This window comes from Chelon labrosus (genome assembly GCF_963514085.1).
Source record: "Chelon labrosus genome assembly, chromosome: 1".
Taxonomy (NCBI): Eukaryota; Metazoa; Chordata; class Actinopteri; order Mugiliformes; family Mugilidae; genus Chelon; species Chelon labrosus.
Window position 1 is genome coordinate 25,974,083 of NC_140337.1, and position 23,628 is coordinate 25,997,710.

Consider the following 23,628-nt stretch of genomic DNA (forward strand, 5'->3'; position numbering starts at 1 on the left):
ACTTTAAGTGGTTATTTTTGTTTGCTTCAGTAAACATATATATGTATGTATATATATATATATATATATATATATGCATTCCCTATATAGAGTTTTTACCTGATAAACCATCCTTCATGCCTCTTTAACAATTGTGTTCATTGTGGATGGTGAATAAAAATAACACTGAAGTAATGTTTTGTGTTTTTCCCTCGCAGTCCATGTCCAGGCCAAGTTCCCTGACACCACCATGCAAGATGTGAGACCAATCAGAAGAAAGAAATGCAACAATATAAGCTATGCCAAGCAAGTAGCTGAAAAGAAGTCATAAAAGTAACGTTTTTGTTTCTGTCAAGGTATTTATTATGTTTGGTTCCAAAGATGTGCACTTTTCTTTTATGGAAGGACTTCAGTTCTCAGTTGCAGACACTGTTTTGTTTACATTTTTAATTTTTCAGCAAAGAAGGACTTGATTTCATAGAAGCTCTTTGTTTTTGAAATGCACATCTTTAAGCAGGTATTTGTAAATACACTGTATGTTATAAAATGTTCTATAAATATATCAAACTTGTTCTCAACATTCTGTCTTGTGATTTTGTAAATACAATGCAGTCTAGTGCACACACAGTATGGGTTAACTTTAAGAATACTTAGAGAATATTAGAAGAAGTATATTTCAAGTATATAAATAGTATGCTACAAGTGATATGCTAAGCAAACTTACAAGTATACTTGTAGTATAATGACAAGTAAACTAGTAAAATACCAAAAAATTGTGTTTTTCAGTTTTAGTAATTCTAAGTTCATACTTACCCTTAGCAAAAAGTAGTATACTTGAAGTTCATTTTATTAAGTATGCTTGAGTATAAGTATATGTATAGAAAGTATACTACAGACCATGTACTTGTAGTGTACTAGAAAGTATACTAATTTAATACTTCTTCGGACTAAATTGGAACATTTTTAAGTTTATAAAAGTATACTTTATATTTTATAAGGTCATTTTAAGTTTACAAAAGTACACTTTCAAGTATTCAACAAGTACACTCATCTATATACTACTAGTGTACTAGGTATATACTTCTAGTCCACAGTTTAGTTTATAAAAGTGTACTGTAAGTTTACCACAAGTACACTCATCTATATACTACTAGTGTACTAGGTATATACTTCTAGTCCACAGTTTAGTTTATAAAAGTGTACTGTAAGTTTACCACAAGTACACTCATCTATATACTGCTAGTGTACTAGGTATATACTTCTAGTCTACATTTTAGTTTATAAAAGTATACTTAAAGTATACTTAAAACGTTCCAATTTAGCCGGAAGAAGTATTAAATTAGTATACTTTCTAGTACACTACAAGTACACTCATCTATATACTACTAGTGTACTAGTTATATACTTCTAGTCTACATTTTAGTTTATAAAAGTATACTTAAAGTATACTTAAAACGTTCCAATTTAGCCGGAAGAAGTATTAAATTAGTATACTTTCTAGTACACTACAAGTACACTCATCTATATACTACTAGTGTACTAGTTATATACTTCTAGTCTACATTTTAGTTTATAAAAGTATACTTAAAGTATACTTAAAACGTTCCAATTTAGCCGGAAGAAGTATTAAATTAGTGTACTTTCTAGGACACTACAAGTACACTCATCTATATACTACTAGTGTACTAGTTATATACTTCTAGTCTACATTTTAGTTTATAAAAGTATACTTAAAGTATACGTTTATAAGTAAACTTAAAGTATACTTTTATATACTTAAAACGTTCCAATTTAGCCGGAAGAAGTATTAAATTAGTGTACTTTCTAGTACACTACAAGTACATGGTCTGTAGTATACTTACTATACTTATACTTATATACTTAATAAAATAAACTTCAAGTATACTACTTTTTCCTAAGGGGCGTTCAGAGCACAGACAAGTTTAGATTCTCATGTGGACAAATGTCAGTTTAGCTGAATCAAAGTCATGTTGAGCAGGGAGAGCCTCCGTGGCTAAACAGACACAGGAAGGAGCGCCACCCAAACAAAGTCCAACATCAAGCAAACAACAAACCAGGAGACGTCAAAGTACCGCCCAGAAAGTGTGATTGACAGCTGATCTCTGTTCAGTGAAGACATGACACAACAATGAGCTCTCAGCTACAATGATGGAGACCAAATCACCTGGAGACTAAAAGACATTTTAACCAACTGCCCCTCAAGCGACTTCTGTCTATTTGACTTTAATCAACTCAGCAGAGTCTCCAGAATGAAACGGACGAAGTCCAGCATAGAGAGGCTGAGTGAATGTGGTCTGGACTCTGTGGAGGAGAGTCATGGTTTCAGAGACACTGTAGAAAGACAGAATACCTGCTCTGTGATTCAGGTACACTCCTACTCTGGAGGAAACAGGACCTGAGACGTCAGTAGAGACTTTGTTGTAGTAAAATCTATAACTGTTTGTGAAACAATATAATGACCAAGATTTGTCATTGTATCCAAACCAACATTCATCTGACCTCTCTGCTCTGCTTATATTCTTGTATGCGACTGCTACACCAACTCCTCTTCCTTTCCACTCCACCTCCCAGTAACAACGTCCAGTCAGACTCTCTCTACTCAGGACCTGACTCCAACCAGTGAATCTGTCTGGATGATCAGAATAAGACTGTTGTTGATTCATTCTTGTTACTTTTCTGTTCCCCTCAGATAATAACAGCCATGTGTTTGCTGTGTTTGGATCCAGTGTGATTTCACATGAATATTTCAAGAATTCATCTCTGGTCTTTGGCTCTGGTTGTGGCAGTAAAACATCCACTTCAGTCACTGTCACTGAGATGTTTGTCCATGTCTCTCTCAGAATGTCCTGTAGTTTCTCTCGGGTCTCTGTCACAGCTGCTTTCACGTCATCAAAGTACCTCAGAGGACGAATCTTGATGCTGGATGAGTGTGTAGACTCACTGGGTGGTGGCAGTGAGGGGTAGTTGTGTAGAAATTGGTTGTGATCCTCTGTGTTTAAGAGCTGCTTCAGCTCGGAGCCTTTCCTCTCCAGCTCAGTCATCTCCTGCTCCAGCTTCTCCTGAAGATCTTTGACTCGACTCTTTTCAGTTTCCTGCTGGGATCTGACCAGCTGCGTCACATCAGAGCTTGTTTTCTGGATGAGACGGATCATCTCATTGAAGATCTCCTGACTGTCCTCCACTGTTTTATCAGCAGAGCCATTGATGGCCTTCAGCTCCTGTCTAAGCAGCTCCACATCTTTCTTTCTCTCCTGGATTCCCTGCAGGATTTCTTGTAGCATCACCTCCACCTCCTTCTGCTTCTCAGTCCTTTCTGCTGCAGCTGAGACTGTTTCATGTCCTTTATGTTCATCCATTGTGCAGAGATAACAGATACTCTGCTGATCAGTACGACAGAAAATCTTCATCACCTCATCATGACGAGAGCAGATGTTCTCCTGGAGCTTCTTGGAGGGCTCCACCAGCTTGTGTTTCTTGAATGGAGCTGCGTCATAGTGAGGTTGGAGGTGTTTCTCACAGTAAGAGGCCGGACAGTTGAGACAGGACTTGAAGGCTTTCCGCTTCCTCCCAGTGCAGACATCACAGGCCACATCTTCAGGTCCAGCATAGCAGTGATCAGCTGGAGCAGCTTGGAGTCCAGTCTTCTTCAGCTGCTCCACTAACTCTGCTAACATGGTGTTTTTCTCCAGGACAGGCCTCGGCTTGAAAGTCTTCCTGCACTGAGGGCAGCTGTAGATTCCCTTCTGGTCTTCTTCATCCCAGTGGCTTTTAATACAGTTCATGCAGTAGCTGTGTCCACAGGAAGTAGTCACAGGATCCTTCAGTAGATCCAGACAGATGGAACAAGAGAAGGTTTCTATGTCCAGCTGAACTCCTTTCTGCTCCATTTCACCTCTCAGTGTCGACGACTGTGTGAGTTTCTGTTTGCTAGAAGTGAAACTACTCTGACCTCTGATCTGAACAACATGTGATTCTACAGTGAATGGAGCCAGTCAGCTCTCACACATGCTGGTTACACCCATCTTTATGGGAGGGAACAAGGAAACATGAGGAAATATGAGTAGAGCTGCTCCAGGATCAGGGTGGAGTTATCAGACTTGTTCCAGGATGAGGAGCAGTGAGAAGCTGACTCTTTTTATAACAGAGCACTTTTGAAAACATTGTTCAGCTCAGCTTTTAGGTGGTAAACTCTTCTTGGGATCTTTGGGTTTAGAGTTGTCTCTTTTCATCATTAGCTTTTCTGTTCTCCTAAAACGAACTTTGACTGAACAGTTTTAATCCTTTGTTTCTGAAAGTTTTTATTTAATTTTGAACAAAACAACACAAAATCTCTTTCAGACACATCTGACCTGACAACAAAAGAAAAGAAGGACGTAGAGAATTAGATAAACTAATGAGTGAGAGATGTTTAAAATCAGTCTAGTAACATTAGTCGTGTCTTTACCTCGACCATGAGATCATTTAGAAAGGAATGAAATACATCAGTGCAGAAAGTAAAGGTAAAACGAAATGATTACCTGAAGCTGAATGGTGTAGAAAGGAGGACAGCTGACACTTTCACTGAAAGAATGTCAGTATTGTATGTGTTGGTTTACATCTCTGATTCATAAAGACAAGAATAAAATGAGTTCAAGATGATTGGGAAAATTGGAGTGTGACATGAATCTGCAGCTAATAAAACAAAATGAAAAGCAGATCAGTAAAATGTTTGGTCAGTCTGTCTTATCAGCGCACGTTGAACTCTGCACCAGTGTAAATATATTGTATTATGAAACGACAAAGACGAAACTAAAGGCGCTGCAGACATGGCAGATAAGTCGTGATGTTACGAGACATGCCGTGGCGTCGAAGCGTGTGTCGAGCAATGGAGGGGGGGTTTCCTCGAAGCGCGTATCGACCATTGACTGTATACTGTATCGACGCTTGCTTCATTTAGGGGAGGGGCCGAAAATAATGACGTCCGAAGCCTCGCTGCACGGCTGTACCACGTGACTGCTTCAGAAAGTGGTTCGAGGTTTGACAGCACTATAAACCCCTCTGGGTTTTTTGATAGAGAGTTGCGGTCAAGTTGCGGAGTTTGGATAGCGTTTATATAGTTTGGAGATAGTTTGGAGAGTTTAGAGACAGAGAGATATGGTTTGAAGATTTAGGAGAGTGAGGAGAGAAAGATAGGTAAGAGGATGGAGCCAGCTAGGAAGAGACATATTCAGTGCCCTCTTCCTAGTTCCACAAGCACTTTCACTTTCCTCATCTGCCTGCTTAAGCCCATGCCATTTGCCTAAAGTGACAATACACAACCTGCCATATCATATGATAGTACAATTTAGGGAAAATTTGCACACACAGAATACATTCAAAAAGATATTTTATCATACATATGTGAAAATTTAAACAGAGAAATTATTTGGTCATACATTGTTTTGTAATTCATAGTCATTCCCAAGAGCCATCACAGACACAAAAATTCAATGCATCACACATTATGTGGTTAAGAGCTACAACTGCCTGTGATTATACACCTGGCCAGTAGGTGGTGTCATGTGCGCATGAAGCTTCGAGAGATTAACCTTTTCTCGAACCAATTGGCTCAAGTGGTTCGATGCCTCGTGAGGCTTCATCTCACCATCACTACAGGTAATCCAAATGTGACAAGACAAAACCATAGGAGACATGAACATAGTAGGATGACAGGAAGTACAATGTGACTGAGAACAAAGGGGAAGGCAGGGCTATATATACACAGGGACAGAGGAGTGCCAAGACACAGGTGAAACAAATCAGGGCGGAGCACACAAGTAGAAACCAATGAATCAATAAAAAGGGAAAACACAGGGAGTAACACCAAAAGGAAACCAGAAACATAACAAAATAAAACAGGAAACAGAACCCCAGGAAAACTAAGCACAAACCATGACAGACGCCACCGAAATAAAAGGTCCCACACTCTAATATTTCGTTGGACCACCTTTAGCTTTGATTGCAGCACACATTCACTGTGGCATTGTTTCGATAAACTTCTGCACAAGATTTATTTTCATCCAGTGTTGCATTCATTTTTCACCAAGATCTTCTATTGATGATGGGAGAGGCTGACCACTGCACAAAGTCTTCTCCAGCACGTCCCAAAGATTCTCAATGGGGTTAAAGTTTGGACTCTGTCGTGGCCAATCTATGTGTGAAAATGATGTCTCATGCTCCCTGAACCACTCTTTCACCATCTGAGCCCCATGAATCTTGGCATTGTCATCTTGGAATATGCCCGTGAACATCAGGGAAGAAAACATCCATTGATGGAATAACCTGGTCATTCAGTGTATTCAGGTAGTCAGCTGACCTCATTCTTTGGGCAACATAATGTTGCTGAACCTAGACCTGAGCAACTGCAGCAACCCCAGATCATGGCACTGCCCCCACAGGCTTGTACAGTAGACACTAGGCATGATGGATGCATCACTTCATCTGCCTCTCTTCTTACCCTGATGCCCCCATCACTCTGGAACAGGGTAAATCTGGACTCATCAGACCACATGGCCTTCTTCCATTGCTCCAGAGTCCAATCTTTATGCTCCCTAGCAAACTGAAGCCCTTTTTTCCGGTTAGCCTCACTGATTAGTGATTTTCTAGGCTACACAGCTGTTCAGTCCCGATCTCTTGAGTTCCCTTCACATTGTACGTGTGGAAATGCTCTTACTTTCACTATTAAACATAGCCCTGAGTTCAACTTTTGTTTTTCTTTGATTTGATTTCACCAAACATTTAAGTGATCACCGATCACGATCAATCAGGATTTTTTTCGGACCCCATTTCTTCCTCGAAGACAAATGTTCCTCACTATCCTTCCAGTTTTTAATAATGCGTTGGACCGTTCCTAACCCAATTATAGTAGTTTCTACAATCTCCTTAGATGTTTTCTCTGCTTGATGCATGCCAATGATTTGACCCTTCCCAAACAGAATGGTGGTGTGGAAACATCTTTTCCACACCACAGGATGCGTCTTTAGACATGGTTGTTTAAGAAATGAGAAGCTACTAATTGCATCAGTTGGGGTTAAATAACTTGTTGCCAGCAGAAAGATTCTGCAGTAGAGATTCTGTTTGACATCAATAAATATGTTGCTGTGATGAAAGAGCAGAATATATGACAACACCATAAAACCAAACCTCAGACCGACACTGAAGTTCAGCTAATAGCAGCTAACACAGGCTCAGGTCTTAGGTCCTCAACTTGTTACCAGACATAAAACCTTTATGAGAAGGAGACTTCATTAGACTTCCTCACTAAAGTCTCATGATTGATGTTCCTGGCAGAAAAGCAGTGTTCATCAAAGTTAGCATGTCTACAAACTTGAAGACTTGTTGATTCATGTGAGGAGAGATTCTAGAGACACCACACAGCTGTTAACTTTTCATCATAACAGTCTTCATCAGAGAAGAACAGACTGAGAATCAGAATGACCCTCAGTAATTAATGATTAATTAGTCGACTGATAAATGATCCTCATCCTGGTTGAAAACTGAAACATTTTATGAATGAACTCCAAAGATTAACTCTACTAACTTGGCGTCCTGTGCTCTGCCAGGTTTGGGAGTTTGACATCGAGCTGGGAAACGTTGCTGAGGACATCAGAGATGAACATGGTTGGAGTCATGTGACCTTTAGAGTGATTACTGATCCATGATTGTGTAAAAATAATAAAGTCATCACATATTGTCCTGACTGCGTCTCTGAGGACGATTATAACATTTAAAGAAGAAGATTAAACTCTGAAAGACACTGTGACTGAGGCCAGATGTCTACCAGGAGTCCTCCCTCTTCACTTTTAAATCACTATTAAAATGTGTTAACTGAGTCTGACAGACATGGATGGAAACTGAAACCTGACTGTTGGAGCTACAAGAGCAATGATCCACGTTTGAGACAGATTTATTCTTCATCTGATCTTGGTTGTGTCCTGATGCCACGTCTCTCAGAGAGCCCTCCCGCGTCCTGACTCTCTGTCCTGCTGCCGTGATTTCAGTGTTGTTTACATTTACAGCTTAAGCTGCTGGCTGTGTGTTGCAGAGGTCTGCATTCTCCACTGTTCCTTCGATCAGGGACTCTGTGGCTGGATGTCAGACCGAGAGGGAGATCCCCACTGGGAGATGGTTCACAGCTCCACAGGTAACAATTAGGGTTTGGTCAGTGTATACTAATAAAAATGGTATTGTTGACCTGAAAACATCTGCTGAGACCAGACAGCTCATGTGCTACACACTGTGAGCTGCAGATATGTATAGTGTAACCCATGTTAAAATATGACATGAATAAGAATAAATAGTTTAAAAACTGCATAAATAAGTTTGAAAGTTAAGTAATTAATTTAATGTAAGTTAATTCATCAGTTAATTAAAAAGATGTTAAGATAGCAATAATTTAATGTTTAAGATTAAAAAGTATGCTGACAGAAATTCAAGTCGCTGCCCCTTTAAGGGACAGGTGACGCTAGATGCAGCACCTCAGTGACGCTGCAGCAAAGACTTGTGGGAGAGAGCAGAGGAAAAATCGGAAAGAACGAGCAGTGGATAATAAGCAGAGAAAGGATTGAAAAAGTTGATCTTGCAGTTGAAAAACAGAATTTACCTGGGGGGTATTGCACAAAACTACGATAAGGGATTAAGCCAGGATATGTTGGTTATCTTGGCTCAATTTATCCGTGATCCGGTTGCACAAAAGCGGGATAGGGAGCAGTAGGATATGTTATGGTATAAATTACCGTGGAGATTTATTCTGTGGAGCTAGCCTGCTCCAGACCAGGCTAAATTCCGGGATCTATTTAATCTCATCCATTATCTCAGTCAGCAGTCACCGCAAATGGAAACCAATAGTTATTTCACTGCCCACTACACATTGTTATCACATAGAATTACACCCACTGTTATTATTTAAACATTTGTGATCATTAATTTCAATCATTTTGGATAAACGATGATTTTAGATGATGTTGCAATCATTACATAATTTCCTTTCCCATAAGGCTATATATAAAACCACAGACTATTAGGGCCACAGAGCAAGACAAAAAAAAAAAAAAAAAAAAAAAAGACTTTGACAATAAAGTCAAATATTGTAACCCATTGTTTTAGGGGACAGTTGTTAAAATGAGGGCTGTGGAGCATTTCGCAGAATTGTACTTCAAAAAACGCTTCACAAACAAGGACATACTTAATCTTTTGCCACAACAGCATCACATTGTCATAATTGTCAGGACTAAAAAGAATATGCATTTTTTCCGCAGAAAGAACCAGGGTCATAAATTCATGGCTTTTTCTTCTTCCTCAGTGTGGCCCTAATACTCCGTGGTATAAAATACACATCCATTTAAATATAAGCACACATCAAAGTGTAACATCATGTTCTTTTATTGAATAAGGATAAAACAAAACATGTAAACCATCAGCTCCTTTCAAAATTGAAGTCACACAGTGACTCTACAAGATGGAAAGCACAGAATAAAAGCATATTATACAACACAAGGAGAAATACACATTCAGAGGTCTGTATAATACACCCCACATGTCTGTACACTGAAATAAATGCAGGACAAATCCATACACATGAAATGAACAGACAAATTAATGGATGCAGTAGCCTCCCTGCAAGCTTGTACACACACAGTATACAACACACACCAGATAAATGCAGAGACCAAATTCCTTGTATACACAAGTATACTTGGCCAATAGACACTTAATCTTAAAGAAGAGGCCAAAGCAATTTATAAGTAAGTATAGGCTAAGTATATATACTCTTTTGATCCCGTGAGGGGAAATTTGGCCTCTGCATTTATCCCAAACCATGAATTAGTGAAACACACTCAGCACACAGTGAACACACAGTGAGGTGAAGCACACACTAATCCCGACGCAGTGAGCTGCCTGCAACAACAGCGGCGCTCGGGGAGCAGTGAGGGGTTAGGTGCCTTGCTCAAGGGCACTTCAGCCGCTTTCTATTGGTCGGGGTCCGAACCGGCAACCCTCGGTCACAAGTCGGAAGTTTTCAAAAAACACAAATTCCTCTGCCACTGCAGGATATATTGCACTGAAAAATGTGAAGCACGCATTTTAACTGAAATAATTTCGCACATATTGGTCCCTCACCAGCCGACCACCGGCGTCATCAGGGAAGATTGCAGGATTGTCCCAGTTCATGGCTGGTGGCACTCTGGGGGCCCTCTCCTTCCTCAGGCAGGCCACATTGTGGAGGACAGCACAAGCCACAGTAATGTCACATGCCCTCGAAGGGCTCACCCTTAATTTGTGCAGACACTGAAATCGTTCCTTCAGGAGGCCAAAGGTTATTTCGATTTTGGTCCTGGTTCTGGCATGGGCATGGTTTCCCCTCTTTATTTCCCCCCTTAATCAAGGAGTTCCTGAATTAAAATACAATTAAGATATACCTAAATCGTCCTTAATTACCCCCTTAACCCCAACAAATAAAGGGAACCCCTGACTTGACACGTTAAATGCAGATTAAGGGGTCATACTTTAAAATGGCATTTAAGGTAAAATGAATGGCCTGTTTAACAAATTCAGGACCACTTAATTTAAAATAAGTGGTATTGGGATGTTTTCAGGGGTAATTTATGGTGAATTCGAGTACATTACGTTTCGTAGTGAACTGCGTTTTTGGAGATGTGAATAAACTATTTGGATTGTAGGCTAATCGTGATGTTTCAGCGGAGCGGTCTAATTGTGCACTACTTATGCATTCAGGCGGTCAGCAATACTTTGCCACGCGTTTTCTCTTTGTTTGATCACTGTGGCGGTGTTGCCTTTCTTCTTAATTATATGTTTCACCTCCTCGTAGGCCTGAACTCCGGTGCACAATATACGTCATTACCAAACGTTGCTGATTGGTTAAGGGAACTCCAATGATTTTAAACCTCAAAATAAGCATCCGCCCATTACGGAGACAGATTCCTATTACATTGGGCCAGACTAACGTGCAGACCGAAATCAAATTTCGGGCGAAAACGTAGGATGGTGACGACCAGGCTACTTCTCCATCGCATCAGTGAGGAAATCTGCTGCGTATGGTGACTCGCTGCCAGAGTGGTAGGAGTATCAGGAACTGGTTTTGAACTGAACTGAACACTGATTGAATTATTTTCTCTGGACTGAATCGAACTGAAACTTGTCAACTGAACTGAATAATTGAACTCACATTTGGACTTGAACTTGGAATTAAGGTGTTATACTTTTCTTTTCATATTGAGTTCATATTTGAATGTGATTTGAAATGATTGTGGTCCACATTGATGTGATTTTGCAATTGAAGGTATTATCTTACCTGTAAAAGAAAGGAAAAAGAGTCAACTCAGGAAGAAAATAGGAATTCTAAAATAGGTGCAACCTAGGAAAAAAGAAACTGGTCTAACTTAACTTAGATTAGATTAGACTAAAATAACTTAGGTGAACTAAAGAACGAAAAAATAGTGAAATACCTTTTCATTTACAATTTTGTTTTGTACACTGTATTTTATATCTGTGTTTTGCATTCAGTAAATTGCCAGCCTTTTGTATTTAAAGCAACGGTCTCTGGTGTAATTATTTTTGCTCCCCACTCGTTAGAACCTAGAACTGGTCCAGTAGTACAGTAAGTGGTGTGATACCGGTGCTACAATAGCCTGTATAAAAACAGGCATCATCTCAGCACCATCAGTAGCATTTAATAATACTCCACAGCGTATATTTAGATGGTATAGTGTAGCAGGTATTTCTCTGAAGCTGAAGGTCTAATAACTTTATCAAATAGTTGATGTTCAGCCTCCTTCTCTCTGTTACCACAGGACGTTTGGTGAAGTTGTTAACTGGCTACTGTCCAGAGGATTTGGTATGCTAGAGTTAGCGTTAGCCTTTTCAGATGCATTGCAACAGTACTTTAGTTGTATTTCTGGACTGACATGCCACGGTAGTATGGGCTTCATCTTTAGTGAGGTATTTCCACACACTTGATGAACCAATGACCCACTGGGCTCCTCACCTGTCTTCTAGGAGGCGTCCATGTTGTTATTGTCACGTGATCAGCGACTAGCCCACTAGTCGGCATCTAGCCTGTGTCACACACCTGTTCATTATATTTCTCTATAGACTATTCATGACTCTCAGTGTTTTATTTAGTTGAATAAGTGCTGCTGTCAAGTCACAGATTATTAAACTATTTCTATTAATAGCGGGTCGCACACAGAAGCAGCTCAGATGAGTCACAGTTTATTTCATTTATTGGTTGTGTAGCTGTGTTGACTTCCTGTTGTTGCTGTAGTGTTACTGGTTACTAGTTGCAATACATGGTAATTCAACTCCTATTGGAGTTTTATTGTTGTTTTTTTCATGATGTTCATGAATGTCATTTTTTTTAACCTCCTTAACACTTCCTTAACACCTCAATCCACACAAATTGGTTGTTTCAAGTCAAACTAGACACTGTGAATCTCTTTGATGCAATATGTAAATATTTTTTGTACATAACATATTTGTCTGCCGTATTCTATTCTACTGTTTTTTGGTTGTTTTTTTTTTTTGTATCTTCTGCATCTTGCACTGTTGTTTCCTGCCGCTGTAACACCCTAATTTCCACACGGGGATGAATAAAGTCTTATCTTATCTTATCTTATCTTATCTTATCTTATCTTATCTTATCTTATCTTAGTGAAGGTTTGACTTTAACTGCTCCACGTTTAGGATTCATTTTAAGATTTAAGTGTTTGCGTGTAAATCAGTGAACGCTCTGACCACAACATCTCTGATCTCCTTCAACTGAGATTCCAGCTCCAGTCCTCAAACTTCAGTCTATCTCTGCGTATCAGGCTGGCCACCACGTTGCCTGGTTATAAATCAGAGTGTTTTATTTTTTAACCTCTTCCTCTTCCTTGTCTTTGTTTTCCTGTTGACGGTGTTGTGTTCAGGATGTCGGCCATCGTTGGCTGTTTTAATAAATGAGATGAGAGTTGTAGTTGTAATAAACTAATTATTAATTATTGTAATCTGTTTTAAATCCCTTCTTAACTTTGTTCAGTTTTTCTCACAATAAAAATCGAAAGTTGAAGATGTTATCTCAGGTGGCCGCTACCTGTCCGTCTCTCAGCTGAAAAAGCTATGGTGACCTGTGCTTCTCCTTCTCTCATTGGCTGATGGGGCCTCATGTGGACGTGCTGCAGCTGTTCGCCAGGAGAAGAGGATGAGACCAAAGGTACCGAGTCAAAGTCGACCCGCTCTTTAAAAACAATGACCCCAGCTGAGAATGCTTGCTGCTGATTGGCTGTGGCAGGTATGGCCCCGCCCTGTGGAGCAGAACATGGCTGGAGACACATGCAGGTTACCTTCACGATGCACTCTCTGGTCAGTGTGAGACGTGTGCACGCACACACACACACGCAGTACACAATAGTGTCAAGCTCGAAACTTATCTTCTTGATATCTACTAAAGCTGAACCTTTATATTTTGTTTCAAATACATAATGAATTGTGTTTCAATAGAGTGGTTTCTTCACTAAGTAGTTTGATGAATAGCCCTACTACTATCTGAAATACTGGCTGGGGCTGCAAGCCATTCAGACAATGGAGGGGTGTTAAGAAACTACGTGTGTGAATGACATGTGAAAATCCCTGCTCCAGCCAGTAGGCGAACTGCTGAGTATGGGTTTTAACACTCACATACCTGTAATATTAAAACAATTCACCAGAGCATCTTAGACATGATTTTAGCTTGATTTAAAGCATGACTAACAGGGGACTTGAAAAATGTCCCCTGTTCAACTGCGAGTCCCCTGTTTGTGAATGTGTAACAACGCCAATGTCCCCTGTTATGCTGGTTGACAAGTGCACACACCCACCCACACACACACACACACACACACCTGTCATCATCATCAGCCTCACAAACTGTGTGTGTGTGTGTTCAGGTGTTGCTGAAGGCCGAACGGAGGATTGGCCGTCGAGGTCAGATCACACTGTGTCACATCGACACAGGGGGTATGCTCATGACATCACTTTGACACCTGAAATCTTTGTGAGAAGGAGACAGTGAAAATAAATCCTCGGATCTAGTTTAGTTTACTTTCAGAGCGAGACTGCTTCACCTGACACAAACGGGATGAACAGGTGTGAAAGTATGAGGAAATTGAACTAGGTTCTTAATTATGCAACTGAATTGGGTCTTTATCAGAGTGAAACTGAATGTAGAGAGAGACACACCTCGCCCCTCCCTCTCTTCACCTGTCAGATGAAAGCTGACACTGTAAAAGCAAACGTGGCAGCAGAGAAGTGTTGTCAGAGAGTCAGTAGATGATCAGCTGCTGTGATCCTTGGTTTGACAGGAAGATGAAGACGTTGGTGGTGTTTGTGATCCTTGTTCATGGTAAGATATCTTCTTCCTGGGTCTGATTATCACTTCAGTCTGACATCATTTCTCTCACGTCTGTCTAAAGAAAGTCAGTGATGACCTGTTTCAACTTTGATTAGCTATTAGTTTTTCTGTGAGGGACACGTCCAGAAGCAGAAACTGATGTTCTGTTCATGTGAAGTGTTTCTAATCACTGCTGTAAATGTAAAATCACATCAACGAACAAAGAATCAAACAGATTTAACGTGAGCTCAGAGCTAACGACTGCTTGATGATCTGGCTGCAGGTCAGGACTTCACTGCTGGACAGAAACATTACAGATGTCAATGTGTTTTAAAGTGAAACTGTCAGCTAGTGAGTTCTTCATGGGGAAATGTTGACGACTAGTTTCTTCATCCAAATGCCACATCACTGAGAACAAGCAGAGACATATTAAAGGTTAATAAATGTTAACCTTATTAAACACCAGTGCAATGAACTATTAGCTGTTTTCATTCACCCTATCTATCCTGATGTTTCCAGTGGTGAATGTGGGACAGGTCTTCAGTGACTGTAACAAGCTGAATGTCCTGATCTGGACTTCACAGCCTCCGTCCTGTTTATTTCTGTCTCTAGACAAAAGTCTGAACATTGACACATTAACAACATGTCAGTCTTCAAATGGGTTCTTACTGGAATCAACACAAATGATCCAAAGCTTTCTGAGCACCACAGAGGACAGAACGTTGACTATCACATGTCTGGATGTATCAGATGATCAGAGAACAGTTGGTCCAGTGTTCTGTTCCTGACATTGAGAACTGTAACAGGTCAGAGGTTAACTATCAAACACAAAGGAGTGGACATAAAGACAGAAATATGTATAATGAGGCCATGTTTCCGAAGCTGCGTGGTAGAAATGCTAGAAAGAAGACAAGAGAACAGAGCATTGACTTTGTACCCAGCCCCCCTGGACCTTCTGGACAAGCAGACCATGAACATTCTCAGTAACATCTTGCTCCAATCAGTAGATTTTCTCTCTGTGTTTGCTGCATGTTAGCTTCCTAGTGTTCCAGACTTGTAAATCTGTGAAAGCAAGAAGCCATTTCTGAATACTTGACATGAATAACATGGCTGTAATTCTAGTCTGGACGTTGAGACAGTTTCTGGTTTAGATTTGTACTGTTAAAGAAGAGATGTGTCTCTGTGTTAGTACCAGGACCAGAGGAAGCTTTTTACTGATGGATTGTAGTGCAGAGATCAGTCCTGAGAGATGGTGCACCATGAGTTCATTTATCAGTTAGAGATAACAATCATGTTATGTTTGATTGAACTCTAAGCTGTTACAGGACTGGAGTAGAGGACAGACCTGATCAACACAATCTTACAAAACTCACTGTATAACAGTTAAACTGGTTTCTCTGGTCCCTGCAGATAATGTGACCTACAGTCAGTCATGTGTGAAGTCAAACAAGCAGCATGCAGCTGATTTGTTTTTCTCTTTGTGTGTCCTCACAGTTTCCCAGCATGCCCTGGCAGGTGTGGTGCAGGTGACTGAGGGGGCGGAGTCTGTCCTGCTACCCTGCCAGTACTTGGATTATTTACCTGAGGACCCCACAGTGATTTGGACCCGGAATGATCTTAGTCCCAAATATGTCCACAAACAACGAGAAACAGATGAAGTTAAAGGTCAGAACCAGGTTTACAGGGGGAGGACATCGATGACGCCTGATGCTCTAGAGACTGGAGACTTCAGCCTCACTCTGAGAAAACCCCACCTCTCTGACAGCGGCAACTACACCTGCTCCATCAGTGATGGCAGAGAAGAACTGAGAGTGACAGACGTACATCTACAGGTCAAAGGTCAGAAACAAACCTCAACATTCACTGTTTAAACATGTGGAGGAAGAAAAAAACTCAACCGAACCTTTATGAGGTTTCACTTTTTGTAGCAGAACATCTGACTAACAGCAGTGGAGACAAGAGCAGCACCTCATTCATTCATTCATGCTGAAAGATATGACAGAACCAGTATTAACTCTGTCAAAGACTGCAAAGCGAGAAGGAAAGTGATGGGTCCTTCTAAGAGTGTTAGAGAAAAGTGTAAGGAAGAGTTTCTCACAGACATTTAGCAACAATGAAAAGATCAAAATCTAACTCAGGTTTTTATGTCATCCAGGAAAAAGTTTTCAAGCAGCAGTGTTTTCATATTATTAACAGTCTGGGGAGACGTTCCTGTAAAGATGATGTGTTGTGTTTCTGCTAATGTGATGAGATGCGTCTAATTAGGACTCTCTTCTTTTTCTTCTATAACCGCTTGTTCCTGTGAAGGGTCCGAGCTGTCACCAGGCGTGGGGGAGGTTACACCCTGGACAGGTCGCCAGCCTATTGCAGGTAATTAGGGCTGTCAATAGATTCAAATATTTCCATGGTTAAATTCAAATGAATTACACATTCTTTAAAAGTCTGTTTCAGATATACCTGGAAGGTACATTTTAAAGTTTTTAATACGCTTCTCAAGATCTCAGCTGCTCAGAGAACTCTGTGCTCTGCAGAGAAGTCTCAGCTCTCAGCTGTGTTATTGATCTGATGGTAACTCCATTCAGGTGCTAATACTAATCTCAGACTCATTGTGTTTGTCAGTGAATGTAGAACTCACCAACACTGATCATTTATTGACAATGATTCTATGGATCAATTTGAAATATTCGGGGAGTAATGGAAGAAGAGGGAGCAGTCACAGCAGACTGAACACGTTCAGCTTCTCATCCAGGAAGCAAACACCTGTCTCTACAGTTTATCTGCTTTATTGTCCTTTCAGACATAGATACAGGCCAGAGGACAGAGGTCAGCACTGGAGACACTGGTCAAAGGTCAGAGGTCATGTTGTTCTTTACGTTTCTCCACAGAAGTGTTTCCAACCTGGGCCATAGTTCTCCTGGTTCTCCTGGTTCTCCTGGTTGTTCTTGGTGTCACTGGGGGTCTTTTGTTTTATTTCCGACACTACTTCAAGTCAGGTGAGTCTCTACTACTACATTACCCATAATGCTGATGTTAACATGTGTCCTGTGGAGGAGACTTGTTCCAGCTGCTCAAAGAGTTCAGAATTCAAACAGCTGCTGCAGAAAGCTGAAGAGAATCTTCCAGGCTTAGTTCCAGAAATTCTTCATCAAACATGTCTGCAGCACTTTACAGGACACCTTGACTAGTTACCAAGGAACGAGTCAGGAAGACATCAGGAACAAACGGAGACACAATCCCTATCCCAGTAAAACCAGAGCAGAGGGTCAAGGTTGTTCCTCATCCATTCATCTGATTGGTTCCTCATTAGTTCCTGACTTCTTCTTTGGTAACTGCTCCAAATGTCCTGAAGAAGAAAACTGGTGTTCAGTCACAAACTAGTTTCCGCTGGTTTGTGTCAGAGGTGTGACAGACATCAGGTGAACTCAGGTCACCTGGTTGATCCACGTCCTCAAACAAACTGAACACTGAGAGTCCTCCACCAACATGAGACACATAGACAAGGATGGACAGGGATGCTGCTGCTGTCTCTACAGCTGATGATGTGATTTGTTGTCCTCTCAGTCTACCAGGTGGAGGTGGATTCAGGGGTGGAGTCTGTCCAGCTGACCTGCAAAACCATAACTCGTCTGCCTAAAGATGCTAAAGTGGAGTGGAAGGGTGGTGGAGATGTTGTGTATCAGAATGGCTCTGACCAGCTTAAAGACCAGAACCACAGAAACAGAACAAAGATGAAGAAAAACCTGAAAACTGGAGACCTCAGTCTGACCCTGAAATACCCCAGAGATAGAGACAGCAAGACCTACACCTGCACCGTCTACAGCAAGGAGGGAAACAACCTGATGGAGAAACGAGTGAAGCTCAGTGTCAGAGGTCAGTATTGTAGATAAAGGTCAGAGGTCAGTAGTGAAGATATAGTTGTTGTTTTTGTTGTTTGTTTTATTTCCCCCAGCGTACAATTCGGTTCATTCATCAATGCACTAAATAGCATAAGTTACATAGCTCTGTTGTTGCGTATTTTGTCTTTGGAGTGAATTGGTAAAAGACAACAGGCTCAAACAGTGTCCTCCAACGACAGGTGAGTATCTGGTGGAAAGAGCGTTAACTTATTATTAACATGTTAATTTTGATGGCCATCATAAGCAGGATGGAAAATTATGAATAACATTTAGGATGGAACAGAAAACTGAAGGCAATGGACACTTTGAGTGTATTATGGGTTAATGGAGCCAAGAGCATTCATTCATTCATTCATTCATTCATACGTACATCTTCTGTAACTGCTTGTCCTGTTAAGGGTCGCGGGGGGGCTGTTGCCTATCCCAGCTGTCATTGGGCGAGAGGCAGGGTACACCCTGGACAGGTCGCCAGTCTGAGCCAAGACCAATTTAATTCAATTGTATTTTGTTTAATTTTATTCAGTTTAATTACAAGTCCGTACAAGTTCCCGGACATTTCACTCTTGATACATCTGAACTTTTCCATGAGCGAGTACGTACAGAACGTTTTTGTACGCACGCAACCTTCGTACATGAGGCCCCAGGTCACTGGCTTTATGAGACAATTGAAGGACATATCCTGGTTTCTCACAGTAGTACTGGAGGCCAAGGTGATGACATCCAGAGAAAGTAAGTGATTAGATTCTCTGAGATGTTTAGGGCCAAATACAATGGCTTCTGTTTAAGAGAGTTTAAGAGGAAGAAGTTCCAGGTCATGTCTTTAAGGAGTGTAACCAGCTGATAGATAAATATAGCTTAGTGTCATCTGCATAGAGATAATGCAATGTATCCTGATAATATTTCCGAAGGGAAGCATGTTTATTGTGAAGAGTATTGGTCCTAGCACAGAACCCTGAGCAACTCAATAACTAACTTTAGTAGAAGAATCACTGTTGGAATCTGTCTGATAGATAGGATTCAAACATTTAATCAAGTGTGTGTAGTAAAATAATGTGATGAATAGAGTTAAATGCAGCACTAAGATCTAGGACAAAGGACAGAAGCCCATTATCTGAAGCCATGAGGAGATTGTTGGTAACTTTAACCAGAGCTGTTTCTGTTCTATGATGAACTCTAAAATCTGACGAAAGGAATCAGCAACAACTTTAACTACAAGTTTAGAAATCAAAGGAAGGACCACAGGTCAGAAACACGGAGCTCCAGGTCAGAGACATTAAGGATCATAGAAATATCAGGTGGCAAATATAACTAGATTAAAGACCATGAAGTTCTGTCTTTAATCCTCTAATGATAAATGATGTTTTTGTCAAGTTCAAGATGACAACTGAAGATCATTGTTTGCATGAATCATACATCAGCACAGATTAGATCCTAAACTGATCGTACACAGAATCGAAGAACTTTTGTGGCATTAATGAATAATTAGAGAGCTCCTGTTTGTTCTTGGGTAAGAAGACCCTCGACCATACATGAACACAAGAAAGACAATCTGCTGCTGGTGCTGGGAAATAAGAATGAAAATGAATGAACCTGATTAAGACACAGGGAAATGTTCTGAAATCATTCATTCACATAAATAGATAGTTTAACATTTAACATTTAATACATCAGTAGTTTACAATTCTTAAGTTGCCTCTGTTCAATGGAGAATGGGACATATTTCAGACTGGAACCAGTCAAACATGTTTCACTCCAAATATTTCTCTTCAATGTGCTCAGAGCTGCTGCTGCTGTCTCTACAGCTGATGATGGGATGTGTTGTCCTCTCAGTCCCCCAGGTGGTGGAGGTGGATTCAGGGGTGGAGTCTGTTCAGCTGACCTGCAAAACCACAGCTCACCTGCCTAAAGACGCTGAAGTGGAGTGGAAGGACAGTTATAACAGGACGGTCCATGTGTATCAGAACGGCTCTGACCAGCTTGAAGACCAGAACCAGATTTACAGAAAGAGAACGAAGATGAATGAAGACCTGCTGAAAACTGGAGACCTCAGTCTGACCCTGAAATACACCACAGAGAGAGACTCAGACATCTACACCTGCACCGTATACAACAAGGAGGAAAACATCCTAATGAAGAAACAAGTGAAGCTCAATGTCAGAGGTCAGTACTGTAGATACAGGTCAGAGGTCAGAGGTCAGTATGTCAAATGTTCCTTAAAAAGATCAGAGAGCTTTTCCAACTCCTACTATTCTCAGATCAGTTCCAGCAAATGTGAGGTCATTGGTCTGGATTCATGTTTTCAGTAATCTGGATCAGACTTTGATTCCAGTCTCATCCTAAATGCTCTCCGAAGAACCCAGCCTAGAAAGCTCCTTCTCCGATCTAGAGGCTCCTCTGCTTGAATCGAGTGGATTGTGAATGGACTCTGGTGCAGTAGCTGCAGCGTTTGATTGATGTCCAGTCAGTATTAGAGCCAGACTTTCTGATCAGTGAGAGAAGATGAGAAACACAGACAGTGATCCTTCAGCAGCAAACATGTGATCAGAGCTGGATGTTGATCTAACACTAATGTAGAGCTGAGCTGAGTCTTTGATGAGATGAAGGGTGTTTGAAATGTTACGTGGAGCTGAGATTCATTGACACCACAGAGAGACAAAGAGACTGAAGACATGTTAGGATCTGAACTCTTCTTCTCTTCACTGTCACTGTCATGTTAGATCCACAGATAGAAAAGCAGCAGACAGCAGCTCCACACTGACAGGAGACATTACTGTGAAGCAGCACATGGACAAACAACCAACCATCAAGACTCTGATCATCTGCAACACCTTTCTAGATCTCTGTCCTGTTCCTTCTGCTCTCATCTGCTTCTGTCCTTCAGCTTTCTCTGCAATCATTCAATAAAGTCATGAAAACCTACTGCTGCTGCTGTCTCTACAGCTGATGATGGGATTTGTTGTCCTCTCAGTCCCCCAGGTGGAGGTGGATTCAGGGGTGGAGTCTGTCCAGCTGCCCTTCAGAACCACAGAGCTGCCTGAAGACGCTAAAGTAGAGTGGATGGACACTTCCTTGAGGAAGGTCCATGTGTATCAGAACGGCTCTGACCAGCTTAAAGACCAGGACCAGATTTACAGAAACAGAACGAAGATGAATGAAGACCTGCTGAAAACTGGAGACCTCAGTCTGACCCTGAAATACCCCACAAAGAGAGACAGTGGAGGATACATCTGTACAGTCCACAACAAGGAGGGAAAGACAGTGAAACAGAACACAGTGGAGCTCAGAGTGAAAGGTTTCTTTCTTTCTTTCTTTCTTTCTTTCTTTCTTTCTTTCTTTGTCTCTAACTGTCGTGTGTCTCCTCTGCAGGCGGAGTCCAGGTCCAGGATGTAACATTTCCTCTGATGGCTGATGAGTCAGTTTGATCAGGTTGTTGATCTTTGATTATTGATCAGTGAAGGATCTGATGGACGATGGATGAAGAGAAGAGGACGCTTTGTCAGCTCCTAGTTTTCTTCTTCCTTCATATCAGTCTTTGTGGATTTCCATCATGTCCAGATGGTTTCATTGTGTCACTGCTGTGAAGAAAAGAACAGTGTCATTTGATCCTGATTCATCCTTTCATTGTGCCTGTCTGTGACACCCCAGACTCTGGTTGCTTAGTTAACCCACTTGTATATTTTCCAGTAAATCAAGCAGAACATAAAAATGTTTGTAGCATATGTGCAGAGCGAGCTCTTCTTCTGTTTAAAAAGCAAATACTGTAAAGTCCATCGCTGCTCCAAGTCGCTATCATCATGGTGGATTTGTTGGTGGGAACCAAAGTGATGAACAGTGTTTCCTCCAGCTTAAAGTCTAGGGAACTCTGTGTTTGAGTCATATGTCAATCAACTGGATTAGTTGTTCCCATTGGTCAATATTATTTCAGCCAGGTACCGCCCACTTCACATCACTTCATGGGTTTCAGCAACATTCATGGTCTCTGATCGACACATCGCTGATCATCTTTTCCGGTGCAGACGAACCTGTACGTTGTCACTTTAAGACATTTGATTTGACAACAAGATCAGTACCAATAATCTTCTCTGCAGACCTGATTGTTCTCTCCTCGTCATGTCTGGTGGCAGATCCAAACCAGACCGTGATGGACGTGGTCAGGAGAGACTGGACTATTGCAGTGTAGAAAATAATCAGCAGCTCCTGAGGCAGGTTGAACATCATGAGCTTATGCAGTGTCATGGTTTTCTGTCAAGGTTTGTGATTAGTTTTCCTGGGTTTCTGTTTATTGTATTTTGTTAAGTTCTTGGTCTTTTACGGTCATGGTTTAGTGTTTAGTTTTTCGGTTTTCTGTTTCCTGTTTTATTTTGCTAAATTCTTGATATCCTGTTATGTGTTACTCCCTGTGTTTTCCCTTTTGATTAGGTCATTGCTTTCTCCTTGTGTTATGTCTTGATTTGTTTCACCTGTATCTCGTCACCCCTCTGTTCCCCGTGTGTATATATAACCCTGCCTTCCTCTCTTTTGCTTTTTACTCAGCATGAGATGTTGGTTCTTGTTGTTTATATTGTTTGATAGGTTTTATGATTTTAATCTTGTTCTTAATTTTTCTATGTGTTTTTATATTCTCATGTCTGTGTACAGTACTTTGGTCAACCTTGTTATTTTTAAAGTGCTTTATAAATAAAGATTGATTGATTTGGTCCTTGTCGTGTCATACTGTTTGTTTGCCACGTTCACGTCTTTCCATGCCATAGTTTTTCATGTCTTTTTCATATTTTCATATTGTTTTCCTGCCTTGTCTGCAGCACCTTTGGTTTTCTTGGCTTTGTCTTTTTTTTTTTTTTTTAATTAAATACCTTTTTGCTAACAGAGAAAACACACGGACAAACTTTGAATTTCACAGTCAGCATGTCATTTCCTCTTATGTTTTAATATTTAGTCAAATAATTGTGACTTCCTGGCAGAATGATCCCTGTGCTTCATTTTCATACATCATACCTTTGCCTCCACCTAGTGGGCTAATGGTGGTACTACACATGACAAACACTACAGTCATACAGTAGTGACAGTTAGCTTTAGCCATAGGGAGGAAATATCAATATTCTTATGGATTGTATAATGTGCACAATGTTAGAACGTGACGATGTCCAGGCTAAATAAAATGTGTGTACATTATCTCCTGTAGTGGAATCAGTAGTATTTTGTAGCCAGATTCCCTTTCAAGAGGTAAAAACCCAGTTTGATTCATGGGTCATTCATGTGGACCTGAGAGTTTTGAAGCTCTCCCCGATTTATTTCTTTAGTCAAGCTTAACCTCCCAGCACCCCAGGACTTAAGAGATGAACTCGTTAA

At 40.8% G+C, this 23,628-nt stretch overlaps 2 protein-coding genes across 2 annotated transcripts; one reads left to right on the plus strand and one right to left on the minus strand.

The window, feature by feature from the left end:
- Positions 1 to 2,213: 2,213 nt before the first annotated feature.
- Positions 2,214 to 3,902, minus strand: LOC311489737 (tripartite motif-containing protein 16-like; the record flags this gene model as incomplete). The annotated part of the gene is made up of 1 exon (XM_084546962.1): positions 2,214 to 3,902. Exon 1 carries the CDS (start codon positions 3,885 to 3,887, stop codon positions 2,214 to 2,216), a length of 1,674 nt encoding a protein of 557 aa, XP_084403088.1. The 5' UTR covers positions 3,888 to 3,902.
- A 10,373-nt stretch (positions 3,903 to 14,275) lies between these two features.
- On the plus strand, positions 14,276 to 22,978 carry LOC311494021 (butyrophilin-like protein 2). The gene is made up of 8 exons (XM_084552860.1): positions 14,276 to 14,395; positions 15,878 to 16,222; positions 16,691 to 16,753; positions 17,269 to 17,376; positions 17,945 to 18,253; positions 20,110 to 20,439; positions 21,248 to 21,571; positions 21,646 to 22,978. Exons 1-8 carry the CDS (start codon positions 14,323 to 14,325, stop codon positions 21,699 to 21,701), a joined length of 1,608 nt encoding a protein of 535 aa, XP_084408986.1. The 5' UTR covers positions 14,276 to 14,322; the 3' UTR covers positions 21,702 to 22,978.
- Positions 22,979 to 23,628: the final 650 nt, after the last annotated feature.